Source organism: Mycteria americana, chromosome 1 (genome assembly GCF_035582795.1).
Source record: "Mycteria americana isolate JAX WOST 10 ecotype Jacksonville Zoo and Gardens chromosome 1, USCA_MyAme_1.0, whole genome shotgun sequence".
NCBI classification, from domain to species: Eukaryota; Metazoa; Chordata; class Aves; order Ciconiiformes; family Ciconiidae; genus Mycteria; species Mycteria americana.
In genome coordinates, this window is record NC_134365.1 from 214,913,072 (window position 1) to 214,926,641 (window position 13,570).

General features: G+C 40.5%; 1 protein-coding gene across 7 annotated transcripts in view; it reads right to left on the reverse strand.

Annotated features, from left to right (window-relative positions):
- Positions 1-13,570, reverse strand: part of LOC142404403 (disks large homolog 2) — an 800,410-nt gene that overhangs the window by 51,644 nt on the left and 735,196 nt on the right. For all 7 annotated transcript variants that reach the window (XM_075491172.1, XM_075491171.1, XM_075491177.1 and 4 more), the window contains one exon: positions 6,110-6,286. In XM_075491172.1, the coding sequence (XP_075347287.1) occupies positions 6,110-6,286 (177 nt within the window). The remainder of the gene's footprint in view (positions 1-6,109; positions 6,287-13,570) is intronic.

Here is a 13,570-nt window from a genome sequence, read left to right on the forward strand (position 1 = left end):
TTCCCAATTAGATTAGTAAGTATAGTCAGGTAACTTATTTTAGACAAAGCTTACATGATTATGCCATCTTAAAAAGTTTTATCATCTAAGGATTAAAATCTTAAGGGATGTTTAGAAAGGTAGATAATTTATAGGAAACCATTAAAAATAAAACTCACTTGAGTGGATAAAAATGCCCTTCTGCCCAGCTGAGCAGAATAACAAATTTAAGTTGGCTTTTTGCCCACGGGGACTTCTGTGCTGGGAAAACCTCTTGTTCCTTGTCCTTAAATGTTTGTGAAACACTAGTTTTTATGTACTTTTCCCCACATTTTGCTCTGAAAGGAGAGCGTGGTTACATGTATTTGTGGGGAGAATGTTTATTTGACAACACAAATATCAGGCTGGTACCATCATACACCTTCAGCTGGTAAAAAGAGAGATACAAATTGCACAACATTTTGCAGTCAGATATACTTAAACTACCTGAAAATGGATATCTTAGAATGCTGTCCAGTCTGAAAGCAGTTTTGTGGCTTCACATCTTAAAGACAACAGAAAGATTGGTGTAAATATTTTAGTGTTTTAGGACCAAATCCTCATTGGCTACAGTGGGAGCAATAGTAAAAGTGGTGAGCATTTATGCTTGGCCATTCTGGGGCAATCTGTGTGAAATTGCAGACTAAATTACTTTCAGACCCACAGACCCAAGTCAAGCAGATATACACATCACAGAAAATACTGAAGCGTGACATTCATGAAATGGAAGGTTGCTGTTGTGTGGGGCTTGCAATGTAGGAGCTTTTCTGTGTGCAGAGACTCAGCAAAGAAAAAGTGTAAAGAACTGGAGGTGTAAAATCAATGCTACAGCAAATTAAAATCTCTTTACTACTGAATTAGAGCATCTGTCTAGGAATTTAATACACTCTAACTTATACACATTGGTTTCATGCTTTTTGTTGATTTGTTTTAACTAATGTGAGTGTTTCCATGGGGAGGGAAGCTTAGACATAGGCTGCTCAGCTTGCTACTGCCTTTTACGGGAAGCTGAATCTGTTTTGTTTATCCAGACAATAGGAAGGACAATGAGGCAAATAGAAATTCTTGTGATCAAAAGCCCGGCATATGTAGAAATTCTAATCTAAATCTATACACCTAAATGTAACTAAAATCTACCATAAATCTAATTCTGTTGGTCATTCTAGTATAAAATAGTCATTTTTCATGATAGGGGAGCAATTCACATGCGTAAGCATAGTTCACAGATAATGCCACAGGCTGCCTGAGGCATTGGTACAGGACTGGTAGTTATGTCCCCCCACCTTGGAGACCCTGCCCAGCATAATAACTGTGCCCTGCTCTCACCTTAGACATAGCTTGGATAAATCTTTTTGGCGGATGTGGAACCAAGAGAAATTTGGCCTGCAATATTCATTCATTAATATTATATCGTAACACCTATTTGGTGACTGTTAAACCACAACTGAAGTGGTTTTCAGCCTGTTATGCTGAAGTCCTACTGTTCCCAACATCAATATGATACAACATCTGTGAGAGACTGAAAGAGTTAATGTCTCAAACACTGTGGCGAGGTGAGTTGCGGTTTGGCAGGGGTCAGCCGGCACGGGAGGTGGAGAGCGTGTGGGAGGACGCTCAGTCCCATGTCCTGATGTACCTTACACAACGACTCACCGTGTATGGCCAGAGGTCACAGAGCTTATCTGACCACCCGAGAGACCCCTCGCGACCACCCCCCCAGTGCCTGCGCAGAAGATTGAGAACCTTCTAGAACAAGAACCATATAAGCCCTCAAGGGGCGTAGCCGGAGGCGGGGACTAGAGTATAAAAGACACGCCCCCAGGGAACCAGGTGCGCGCCCATCACTGGAGGATTGCCACGCCCATCATCATCGTCATGGCGGGATCCAAGGGTGGTGATCTCTCTCTCGATCTCTCTCTCTCTCCTTTCCTTTCCTCTCCTTTCCTTTGCTTTCCTTCTTATAAATGTTCCAATCAGACCCCACCATTGCCAACCACTCTATGCTTTCCCAGTTTTTCAAGTTGATACGTTCCATGTTCAAGTTGTTCCCACCACAAATAAAGTGCCCAACTGATCGTTTGGTGTCGTTTCACCTTAATTTAGTTGGAGGGAATTTGTGAATCTGAGTCACTCCCAAGTGGGGTGGAGAGGGCCCTGGCAGGCAAACGCTGACTCTGCCGTGTGGCTACCCTTATCGTCCTCACAACCCTTAGACATAAACCATTGACCAAGTCTGAGACCAAGACTGGATGCAGCCGCACCTAGACTCCTCTCTGAAAAGGAGTTTATAAAGCAAGGGGGTCCTTTCTGAACCTCGTGACTCAACGGGAAGGCCACCTCTTTTCCTTTAGCCACACACCAGACTCACGCCCTTCACATGACATATTTGGCATCACCATTCTCCTTCTCCCTCCCTTCCCCCCTGGTGGGATGTGACAATATCACAACACCTGTATAGCATTATATTTCATTTCTAGCCAACTGGCCACTCAGTGAACAACAGCTGTAATCAGACAATAAATACATACTGACAAATGGACAAAATACTGTTTTCAGATGTAGAAAGGGTTGCAATGATATTTTAGCACTGCAGGGTACTGAGCATTTAGTTTTCGTTAATCCCCACTGAGGTCACCGGCTCACCAGTTCATGAGGTTTGGTCCTTGCACAGATCAGTGGAGAAGCACAGGGCCACCCTCATTTTTTTGCGCTGCCTCTTTCAGTAACCCTACTCTAGCTGCAGTGGTACCCTCCAAAACTTAAAGCCTGACTTTACAATTTAAGAATCAACAAGGCAACAAGTCCACACATTGGCAGCAGCACTGAAATCTAATGACAAATAGCTTTCAAACTCTATTGAATCACTAAGAGATAAAGTCTGGTAATGTATCCAACATCCTGGAGAGAATAATGAGTGGCAGCTCCCCTGTAATTTTAAATTATGATTGCTTCTGGTATAGCACATATATCATAGAGGAGAAAAAGTGTATGGCGTCTTGATTTATCATTCAAATTTCTCTTATCAGCTCATGCTAAAATGTCACTGTGTGAAGGGCTCTCTTGTAAAAAAAAAAGTAAAAAAAATGCAAAACTAAATACTTGGAAAGCAATTACCATTTCACAGCACCTTAAAGAAGTAATATAATGTACTTGTTATGGCTTTGCGTGTATATATACATATATAGACATATTTGTATACATATATATACACACCAAAATAAAATTGAAGCGGTCACTGGCTTTCAGAGCTATTCCATAATGATTTCACTTATGAAAAATGCAGAAATTGTATATTAGCTGTTGCTGGACAGGAGATAAGGTAGTAAAGCAGATAGCTAAAAGACTTACCCTGGCACTAATAATCCCTGGATCTGCAGAGCCTCTCCCTGACCCAAAGTGCAAAAAATGTTGCAGTCCCACAGGATAGTGCTCCTTCATATATACATAGGCAGAAGAAGGAGTCCAAGCACAACACCAAAACCCAACCCCATCAAACCAACCCCCCAAAACCCCCTGAAACCTAAAGAAAAGGAACAGAAATGAATGGGTGACTGAAAAGTACAAGACAAATATAAAATCTCTTCAACGTACAACGACATAGGAAGCTGGGCTTGCAGGACAAGTCACAATCCAACAAATAGCTACAGATGCCCTTTTCCTCCTGTTCTATCACAAGGCATGTTTTACTGCTAGATATTACATATGCTGTATTACATATAATGCAATGCCTATAGAAATAGTCCCATATAAACTATAAGAGATATAGCACCCTGGAGTAAACAGCTTAAATGAAGATTTCCATGCCATAGTTGCCTACATTTGGTCAAATGAATCCCAGGACTACTCTGTTTTAGATCAAGCCTCTCATAGTCAATAACCCACACCTGCAGAGGAAATTCAACTTTGAATTAGTACATTCTGGCAAGTATGACAAGCTTTATTCTCTGTAGCTCAGCCCTGTACGCACTGATTGCTCATCCTCCCCTTGGGTGGTGTAAATGACCACAGAAGATGCTGGCAAGAGCACATCAGTCTCACTGGCTCTGAGGGATCGTCCAGAATCTACGAAATAATACTCACTTTTCAGTGCATTGGAAAAAATAACCTTGTACAGCTGAAACCTTTTATGAAAGAATAGCAACCTTCCCCCACCCCAGCTCAGGTGTATTGCATCATTACATTAATGCAGACAGAAAATCAGATGCCATTGATTTTTCCAGACCTCTCAGATTCACTAGTGAAGAATCAGGATGACAAGTGGAGAGCATGGTAACTATACCTGCATCTTTTCAAATTCAAGACTCTTTACTTTTAGACTCTAACCCACCTATTTTCATGTTGCCTCTTTTCTTTTTTTTTTTTTTTTTTTTTTTAACCCTCTTTTCTCCCAGTGTTTCCTAAGCCACATCTTTTTCCTAGGCAGTATCATATATCTGACCTTGACTAGAGCCTCTATCTTTTGTCCTTGAAAACATTACTGTGCAGGTAACCCAATAAGCTTTAGGCACTTACATCCTCTCCACCTTACAGAAGATACAACTCCACATCTTAATCAGTTGCTTTGCTTTGCCCCTTTTTTCCCCTATAGTTCTTTTATTATGTATGACAGCTCTTGGTAGCTTTTCATGGTACGCACCACACTGCAAGTGAGGTTTGTGCACATACTTCCCTCAGTAATAACTGAATAGACTTTCCTCTTTTCCCAAGTGTGATCCAACCATGTCATTACAACAGTATTTACTGTAGCAATTAATAGTAGGCAAGTATTCCTTTTTCAATATCTAGAGACTAAATCTGTTTAATGGGCACATTTTTCCCCCATCTTAAAAATTACAATGTAGTTTTTATTTCTATCTATTATACAACTCCGAAATTGCTTTTTGCTGAAAATCCTGGTGTGGTTGCTATTCAAACATGGTCATGATTAGAGAAAATAAGGTCCTTGCAGGGCTCATGTCAACAAGGTGTTTGATGGCCTTTCAGTTTACTTTTATGTGTTTTAGAACAAGGAGTACCATGAGCTCTATTAGCACCTGGGCCAACTCTCTTGAAACAGCAGCAGGTGCTCTATAGAGCATCAAACATCCCATTTCCCCACTATAGAAAATGGGCATGATCATTTTTATATTAATGCTAAAGCTGAAATAGCTAGGAATAGAAAGTTTATATGCAGTATGGGAGCATTGCTGCAAAAGAGAAATGTAATGTGGTTTGACAGATTTCATTTTCCTCCTACCCTTTCAGTCCTTGACCTTTCTATAGCAACTATCAACAGAGGTAGAAGATAATACTGATTTGTGTGGTAGTTCTGGTACTATCAGAGACTTGTGGCCAATTTTACAAAAGTACCTAGACAGAGTAAACAATACAAACAATGAGAGAGATTCAGACGTCTGTTCTCTCTCCATCAGTCAGCACGGATCCATCACAGCTAAACAAAGATTCAGATTTAGCTTGGAGAATGGATGAAAGTTCCTGCATTTACATTATATGAAAAATTTACTGTGATATTGATTATCCATCAGCTTCCAGGCAGGCAGAGATTACATTAACAGATTTTGAAGCCAAAGAAGACCATTATATAATTTAGCGTCATTTTTTACATCACACAGGCTGAGAAGTTTAATTCTATTACTCTCTCAAAAGAAAGACATACAGTCTTGATTTGAAAATGTCAAGACATTCATTACATCCCTCAGCAGTTTGATGCAATGGCTAATCACCCTGACATTAAAACATGTGCTCTACTTCAAATTCAGAGCTAATTCCCAGGCTGGGGTTCTGGTTATTCCTTTTTCTGCCGAAGCTCTTTAGTAGAGAGTGCTCTCTCCCCCTTCCTCCCTTTCTTTGTGAAGTTACTGATCCAGCATAATTGAGTCACCTTTTCAGTTTCTTGTCAGTACAGTTAAACAGCCTGAGCTCTTTAAATCTCACAGCAGAAATCATATCTTCCAACTCTTGAAATAATAACTGTGGGATTTTCCTCTACTTTCCCCATTTTTTCAGTAGAGTGATGCTCCCCATCTTTAGAACAAGATAGAATATTTTAACATCATGGCCAAAGAGGTAGGAAGGAGAAAGCAGCACTCACCTCCTCTTGCTGGGTATAACTCCCATCTCCTCACTGTCTCCCTCCAGAGTGACCCTCCTCGCCTGCCACCATTCATCGTCCGAGGCGTTGATGACATGAAGGATGTCTCCATACTTAAAACTGAGTCCTTGGCTTGGGAGGCCACTGTCTTTGCTCTTGTCGTAGTCAAACATGGCTCTGTGAAAGGAAATAAAGATATGAAGACAGATGATTATATCAGTCTTGGGAACATTTACTTCTGAACCATTTGTCATATTTTATGTTACAGCTACCCCTTGCTCCTTTCCAAAGGGAAAGGTCTTGCTTGGAGGAAAACTTTCCACTGAGAAGTTAATCTTTACAGAATCCTTTTTTCTTAAGAGAAACTGAACAGTAAAATATGTTATTTACTGTTTCACTTAATAAAGAACAATCACCATATCAGAGTATCTAGTAAACAAACCTGGTAGCCAGAAGTCCCTCTTGTCACCTTGCCAACAGCAATTTGTGGCTGTTGAGCTTGTCCTTTTCTCACACTTCCCTGTGCTCAGACAGGGGGTGTCTGGCAAACAGGGGCGCATTGGGAGGACTAAATACAAGGGACCAAAACCGTGCTCAGGATAATGCATTTCTTTAGGTGAATGGATGCATCTATCTTAGCATCTAGTTCAGACCAGAAGCCAGCTTTCAAAGGGAATCTCTTGATTATTCCCACTCACAGTGCTTTGGCTCATGTCTTGGAGCTGTGTTAGGTTGCACAGATTGGATTTCTGAAATTTAAAACTAAACTGAAAGATGCTCTGACCAGAGTAGCGCTAGTCTGACGTACACCCCGCCAAATGCCCAGGGTGCCCACAGCACCGCTGCTTTCACTGTCCACATCCAGTCCCCCTGTGCTGCAGCACCTCCTCAAGCAGCCCTAGCTAATTCCTTTGATGTTGAAGATGTTTTCCACCTGTTTGAAGTGGACCTCTACCTTGTGCATGCCTACACAAAAAAGTTCCATGTATAGGATATGTATATTAATATAGGACATATATATAAGTCTAGGGACTCCATAAGCACAAATTGAGAGGTAGCTTTAAGGTACCTGGCTACCAAACTGTGGCTGGGCATAGTTCAGCATCAACTTACTGCCTAAGTATTTAACCCGGATCCTGGGAAAGAACTTCACCCTGCCCTGAGCTCTGTATTACCAAGCTACAGTGACACCAGTTCTCAGCCTCATCCAGTCCTATGCCTGGCACCTACACCAGCAGTCTTCAGGGTAGACACACCCCAGTTTCTCAGGACAAGACCCTGCACATGAATCCCAGCAAGGCTGTACAGGTGTGCAGGTCGCTCATTGGAGTTATCGAGCTAAAAATCCAGATCTTGGTTTCTTACAGGAAAAAATACATGGGAATATTTTTCCCATGTAAAATATTGTTTAAAGATCATGCCTGTCAAGAACTGATGTTTATTTCCTATCAGGAAAATAATATGATTATAATCCTGACTACAGAAATGTTAGATCAGTAAAATCCCAAGAGGTATATTATAATTCCTACTCTTTTACTGTCAGAAATAAAGCCGTGGCAATCTCTTCACTGGTAAACACTTCTGTGAGAAGGATTTGATATAATTAATTGTTGTGCATTGTAGTATAATTGCAGAGAATGATTATAGCAGCTTTATGGGTAGATTTAAAACACTCAAGGCTACCTCTTATAATGAGGAGAACTTAAAAAAAAGTGTTATCAGAGTTGTAACTATGCAACAAAAATAATTTAAAAGCTTTCAAAAGCACATATTCTGCACAAAAGGTCTGGTTTAGGAGGAGGAAAAATGCTATTTGGAATATGTCTTCTCTTAAAGAGTTTACGGTCATGTACTAACATCTTCAGAAAAGCCCAGCTAATTCCCTTCTCTGAGGATAAAGACAATAAATAATCCTGCTGAATTTTACATAAACCATGAGCTTAGATATGCTTGTGCCTTTCTTGGTAAATGTTCTTGGACTGCACGTAACCTTTGAAAAATTGTAATGGCTTAGCAATGGAAAACCTTTAAAAACTTGGCTATATCTTAGTAAAAATTTACATTCATAAAGGGTTCTTATCAGTAGCAGGTCATCTGCTGCCCTCTCAAATAAAGCTTTCTGCGAGGACATATGATGAAGAAGCATATAAATCCAGAAGCAGCTAAGTATTATCAGTCACCTCTTCTTAACCAATTAATGGCACCTGATCTCTGGAGAAATGGCAGTGCACACACAAACAGGCATACAACATATCATCCTGTTGGTATTGCCCTTATCAGCATGCAGTAGTCCGAGTTTTATCCTTGTATTGAACATTCGTTGTCTTAAAAATTCACTGAATAATTGTGTACCTTGCCATGGAAGCCTATCAACATCTCAAACCCACACAGTTGGCAACCATGCTGAATACTGGGCAGATGTGATACAGTCCTGAATCCACGCATAATTAAATTACTCGGAACAAATGACAGTATCTTCTGTTGCAGAGAATATGCAAGACTGTCACATCCCAGATGTAAAACACATGCCAAACTGGAAATGCTCCATATTTGGCAAGTTCTAAGATGAAGGATATGTTTCAAAAGCGAAGTAGTAGAAAGAAAGTAGGGCAGCATTCTTTGTCCTTGAACAGACATTTGTACCTCAGAGTCCATGTATTAACTTAAAATCACCGACTGCCGTAGTGCTAGCTGATGTTAACAATGTGTGCAGATGGCAATGTTTGCCACTGACTTTCTTTGATTGGAGTAATCATGTGCAATGCTAATGAAAATGAGATTATAGATCTCAGACAAGAGAATTTTTGAGCACACTTTTCATTGAGTGAATGATTTTGTGGCTGCATGCTCTACAGATGTTGATTACTCCATTAGTAAATGAAAATTATATGAGAGCTGACTTCAGTGCTCTTTCCTAAACATTTCAAATTAAGAGCCAGGTTTAAGTTGGTAACATAACTGTATTTAAGCTTACAACTTTGATAACATTGCTGGCTCTGTAAAAGATACTTTTGCAAGTTGGCAGTTGGCCCAGCTATAAAACAAGTGGAGATCTTCACTCTAGGCACTGTGGTATGCATGTAGAAGTTAACATGACTACCTTGGGCAATAGAGAGACCTAGGCACACTCATCCTCACCTCCTCCTTTCAGTTCTTGGGCTGTAAGTACAATTTGGATATCTACACGTCCAATTGCAAGCTCTAGTTTTACTTATTTAAGAGGCTGACATGTCATTTCTAATTTTCTACCTGATGAACAGCACCCACTTCTGTTTGTGCTCATTCTTTCAGATGTATGTAAAAATAACACATCTGCATCTGTTGAGTGTCAACTGAAGTGATACAAAATGAATGCGGCCAGACCTCTCATTTGGTAAAGGAACTGGGCAGGGCGGACAGAAAAACATGCACTTTTTTGCTTTGCTCTTTCATGGGTTTGTACTATGACAGCCCAATTTTACAGGATGCCGCACTACATCCTGCAAGCACTGAAACTTTCATCAGAGAGTCAAGTTCAGCTCTCAGCAAAGTCTGTTTGACCTATGCAAGCTTCTTTACCCAGATAACATACTAAGGTATGTTAGATACCTTGGATAGGTTCTGCCATGACATGGGGAATATCAGAGGAAAGGCTGAAATGTAGTAGCACCTTTGCAGAATATTATGTGTTGAGGAGAGGACATAAGCAACCCAGTCCAGCAAGAGACCCACCCTCGCACAGAGCACCCATCACCCCTCTCTGAGTGACGAGCACCATATTTTCCTTTCAGTTAGAAAAGGGCCAGCATGATCAGGACCTGACTGCCGTAACTTCCCCACTCAAAGTACTCTTCCAAAATGAGATGTCTAAAGGAAACAGCAAAAAAGTGTTATTTAAAGCAGCCAGAGGATTTAACCCATGAAGATATGTCACAGTGCCTCTCCTGTGACAAGTTAGAGGTATCTCCACACAATACAGGGGCACATAGTGCAGAGACTGGGAAGAGCCTACTCAGCAGAGCTAAAGAGCTTTCTGAACTTGCTAACATGACTATATGTTTTCATATGGCTGAGTCTGCTTATTCATGGGTTACTCGGGCAGTTCCTCAAGGCACTGAGCTGTAATTCATTTTTAGTGTCTTTTACTGCAATTTTAAAGAATAATAATCTCAATAACCTTACAGCTTTCTAATGGCACTTTTCTGACATCCTTGGATACTAACAAATTCTCCTTTTTTTCTCCACAACTGATAAAAGCACATCTTAAAGACCAGTTCTTCTTCTTTCAGGTGTTTTATATCCTCAGTTAGCTGCTTGCATCCACTGCTCAGCCCTTTTTGGATCATATAGGACAGAACCAAGAGCTCTACAAGGCTTTCGCTGTGGCACAAAGGGCTCTTTTTCAGTTAGCTGATTAAGTCTACTTTTGAACTGGGATAGTGAATTTTTAATAACAAAAGAAAACAGTTTAAATTATTTAACTTTCCTTTTAGAGCTGTCACCAATGTCGTGATCACACCAACATCAGAAAAATTCCTGTTCACAATCTTCTAGACAGTGCATTTCACAAACAGGACCCTGGGTTACACAGGGTAGATAACGCATTTTGAGGTTACAAATATAGTAAGCCCAGTGATTACTGTGAGATGTGGATAAAACACTGAAATAGGGAACAGAGCTTGCTACAATCTAATTAAACAGATGTGGTGAAATAATGATTTGGCCATCTTAGTTCCCTTATAGCAATAGGAGTGGTTGTGATTATCAAAGGCCTAAAGTATATGCACCAAATTTCCATTAAATTTTTTTCCTCAATTCCCAGTTTTTGTATGAGTTTGGGAAAAATGTTTAATATCTGTACAACATTTTGAAAGTGAAAAGTGCTATTCAAGTGCTAAGCATTGCTGCTGTCTTCTTGGTGAAACCCTCCTGGTGTAGAAAATTAAGAAACACTGTTCTGAGAAGTGAAGCAGGAGGTGCAAACGTTTAGAACAAGCTGGATATCACAAATATTTAAGATTATGTGAGTCTTGTTTCCTTGATATTATTCCAGACTTCAGAAGTGATCATTACACTAGGCTAATCCCAGCAGTAATTTGGACAGAACCTAACAGGTTTTATTTTTGTGCTTGGAACCCACATCAGCGTAAAACATGAGACAAGCATTTCATAGCAGCATCAAAATTCATTGTTCAAAAATTGTTTGAAATGAAAATACTGCCAGTGCCAAGCTGTAACATACTGCCAAACACGCAGTGAGGTGTCCACATGGCAGTGAAGACCACTAAAGCGGGGGCAATTTTTTCCTCCACTTAGTGTAAATACTTCAGCATTTGAGGTATGTCCAAAAGCTAAGTTGCATTGCGCAGTAAATTTCTATTCCCAATGACACCTATTCTTGCAGCTAGAGTAATAAATGTTTGACATAGGAGAAAATATATTAGCTTTAAGGAAATAGCAAATCAATTCATTGTGCAATCTCATATATTGCAGTCTACTGGCACCCACCATGTCTATATTGTTACCAGCATTTTAAGAATGAAATACAGGATACAGAAAGACTACATGATCTTGCTAAGCCTGTGGCAGAAAAGGGAATTTAACAGAGAAACCTAGCTTCCTCAGCTAATGGTGTAAACACCATTTGTAAGTTAGAAGCATTCACGATCTTCCTGGCAAGGCAAGGGATATTAATGCATTTACAGCACAGCAATATATTTTGCTGAATGCTCCTGTATGTTCAGTGCAAAACCCCAAAATCTTCAACTCCCTTATCACTCCACTGTGACCAGTAATCTCAATTTGATACAGTTCAGGTGCTGCGTGGCAGCTTTATTTGCATCTTTGAAATTACTTTCTTCTTCTGGCACAGATGGGAGTTTGCACATAAATTTACAGACTGCTCTTTGCCATTTACTTGATTATAAAATGACAACAACATTTAGCAAGAGAGATCTTCAGCTTCTGTAAACAGTCCTAACTCTTCTGCAATGTGCCAGCATATCTGCATTTACACCATTTAAGGTTATTACTCTTTTCTCTAAAAATTTCCTTAGCAGAGATTCTCAGAAAGCAGGCTTTATAACATCATCATAAGGGAGAGATACTTTATTCTCCTTCTCCACATCTATCCTACCCCCTGCCCTTTTGTTTTTTTACAGATGGGGAAATCCTGTGCACAGAGGTTTAATCATTTGACTGGGTTTAGACAGTAATTCAGCATCAGAGTCAGAATCGGACACCAAGTTTCATAGCTGACTTTTCTGCACTCTCAGTAATAGATATCTTTCCACCCACTTGCAGGCTCAGCTTGAAGAAAACATCAGAAGAAAATGAAAGAAATCCCAGTGTAATTCATTGCTATAGCTACAACAGAGAGCACAGCAGCGCTGCGATAGAAGCAACCATTGCAATACAATTAAGATGCTATTAAAAGGGTTAAATTTCCAGATAGTGGCATGTCAATAAACACTTTCACCTTCTCCTCCCAGCTTCGTTTCCATCTGGAGAAGCTGAACAGGTAAATCCTACATGTAGAGCGTAGAAAAAAATTGCCCTCTCCTTGTGAGGTGTGGGAGGCTCCGAGGTGCTGCTTGCTATGACTGGAGGCTGCTAGAATATCCCCTGCGCTATGGATGATCCAGTCGTACATTGTCACTTCCTCTGAAACAGTGGGAGGGGACTGTTTTATTAGCTTTTATTAGGAATATAGTACAATAATGTGGTTGCAACAAAAAACCATCTGAATGTTTGACTTGTTACCCACAACTAAAAGGTACTGTGATTCCTGCTTCTTCTCTTCTCTTCTCTTCTCTTCTCTTCTCTTCTCTTCTCTTCTCTTCTCTTCTCTTCTCTTCTCTTCTCTTCTCTTCTCTTCTCTTCTCTTCTCTTCTCTTCTCTTCTCTTCTCTTCTCTTCTCTTCTCTTCTCTTCTCTTCCCTTCCCTTCCCTTCCCTTCCCTTCCCTTCCCTTCCCTTCCCTTCCCTTCCCTTCCCTTCTTTCTTTTCATATTTCCTCTCTTAATTATGTTGCACCTCTTCATGAAGCTGATCCCCTCAACTTTAATTACTGCAGTTGGGCTGAGATGAACAGTGTTAGCAGCATCTGTGTTATCAAATTCAGTCATGCCAGGGCACTGCAACATGGTTGCCACATTCCCTTTGGAAGTTAGCACAGGTCAGAGACCATTCCCAGCAACAGTTTGGAGGTACCACCCTTTTATGGTGGAGAGGAGGACATAAAAGAAGGGATACGGGCTGTTGCGGTGGGCCATGGAGGATGCTCCCAGGCATGTGTAGTTTAGAGTGTTAGCATAGCTGATAGCACTGATGGAGACCCTGAGGGAGTGGAGCTGCCCCTAAGGCACCTTCACTATACCAAATCCCATTATACATTTGCATCCAAGCCTTCTGCATTTGCTACCGTATTGTTTCTTTACTTCACTCAGCAATTTCTCCGTTCAGTCCAATTAATTCTTTATCAT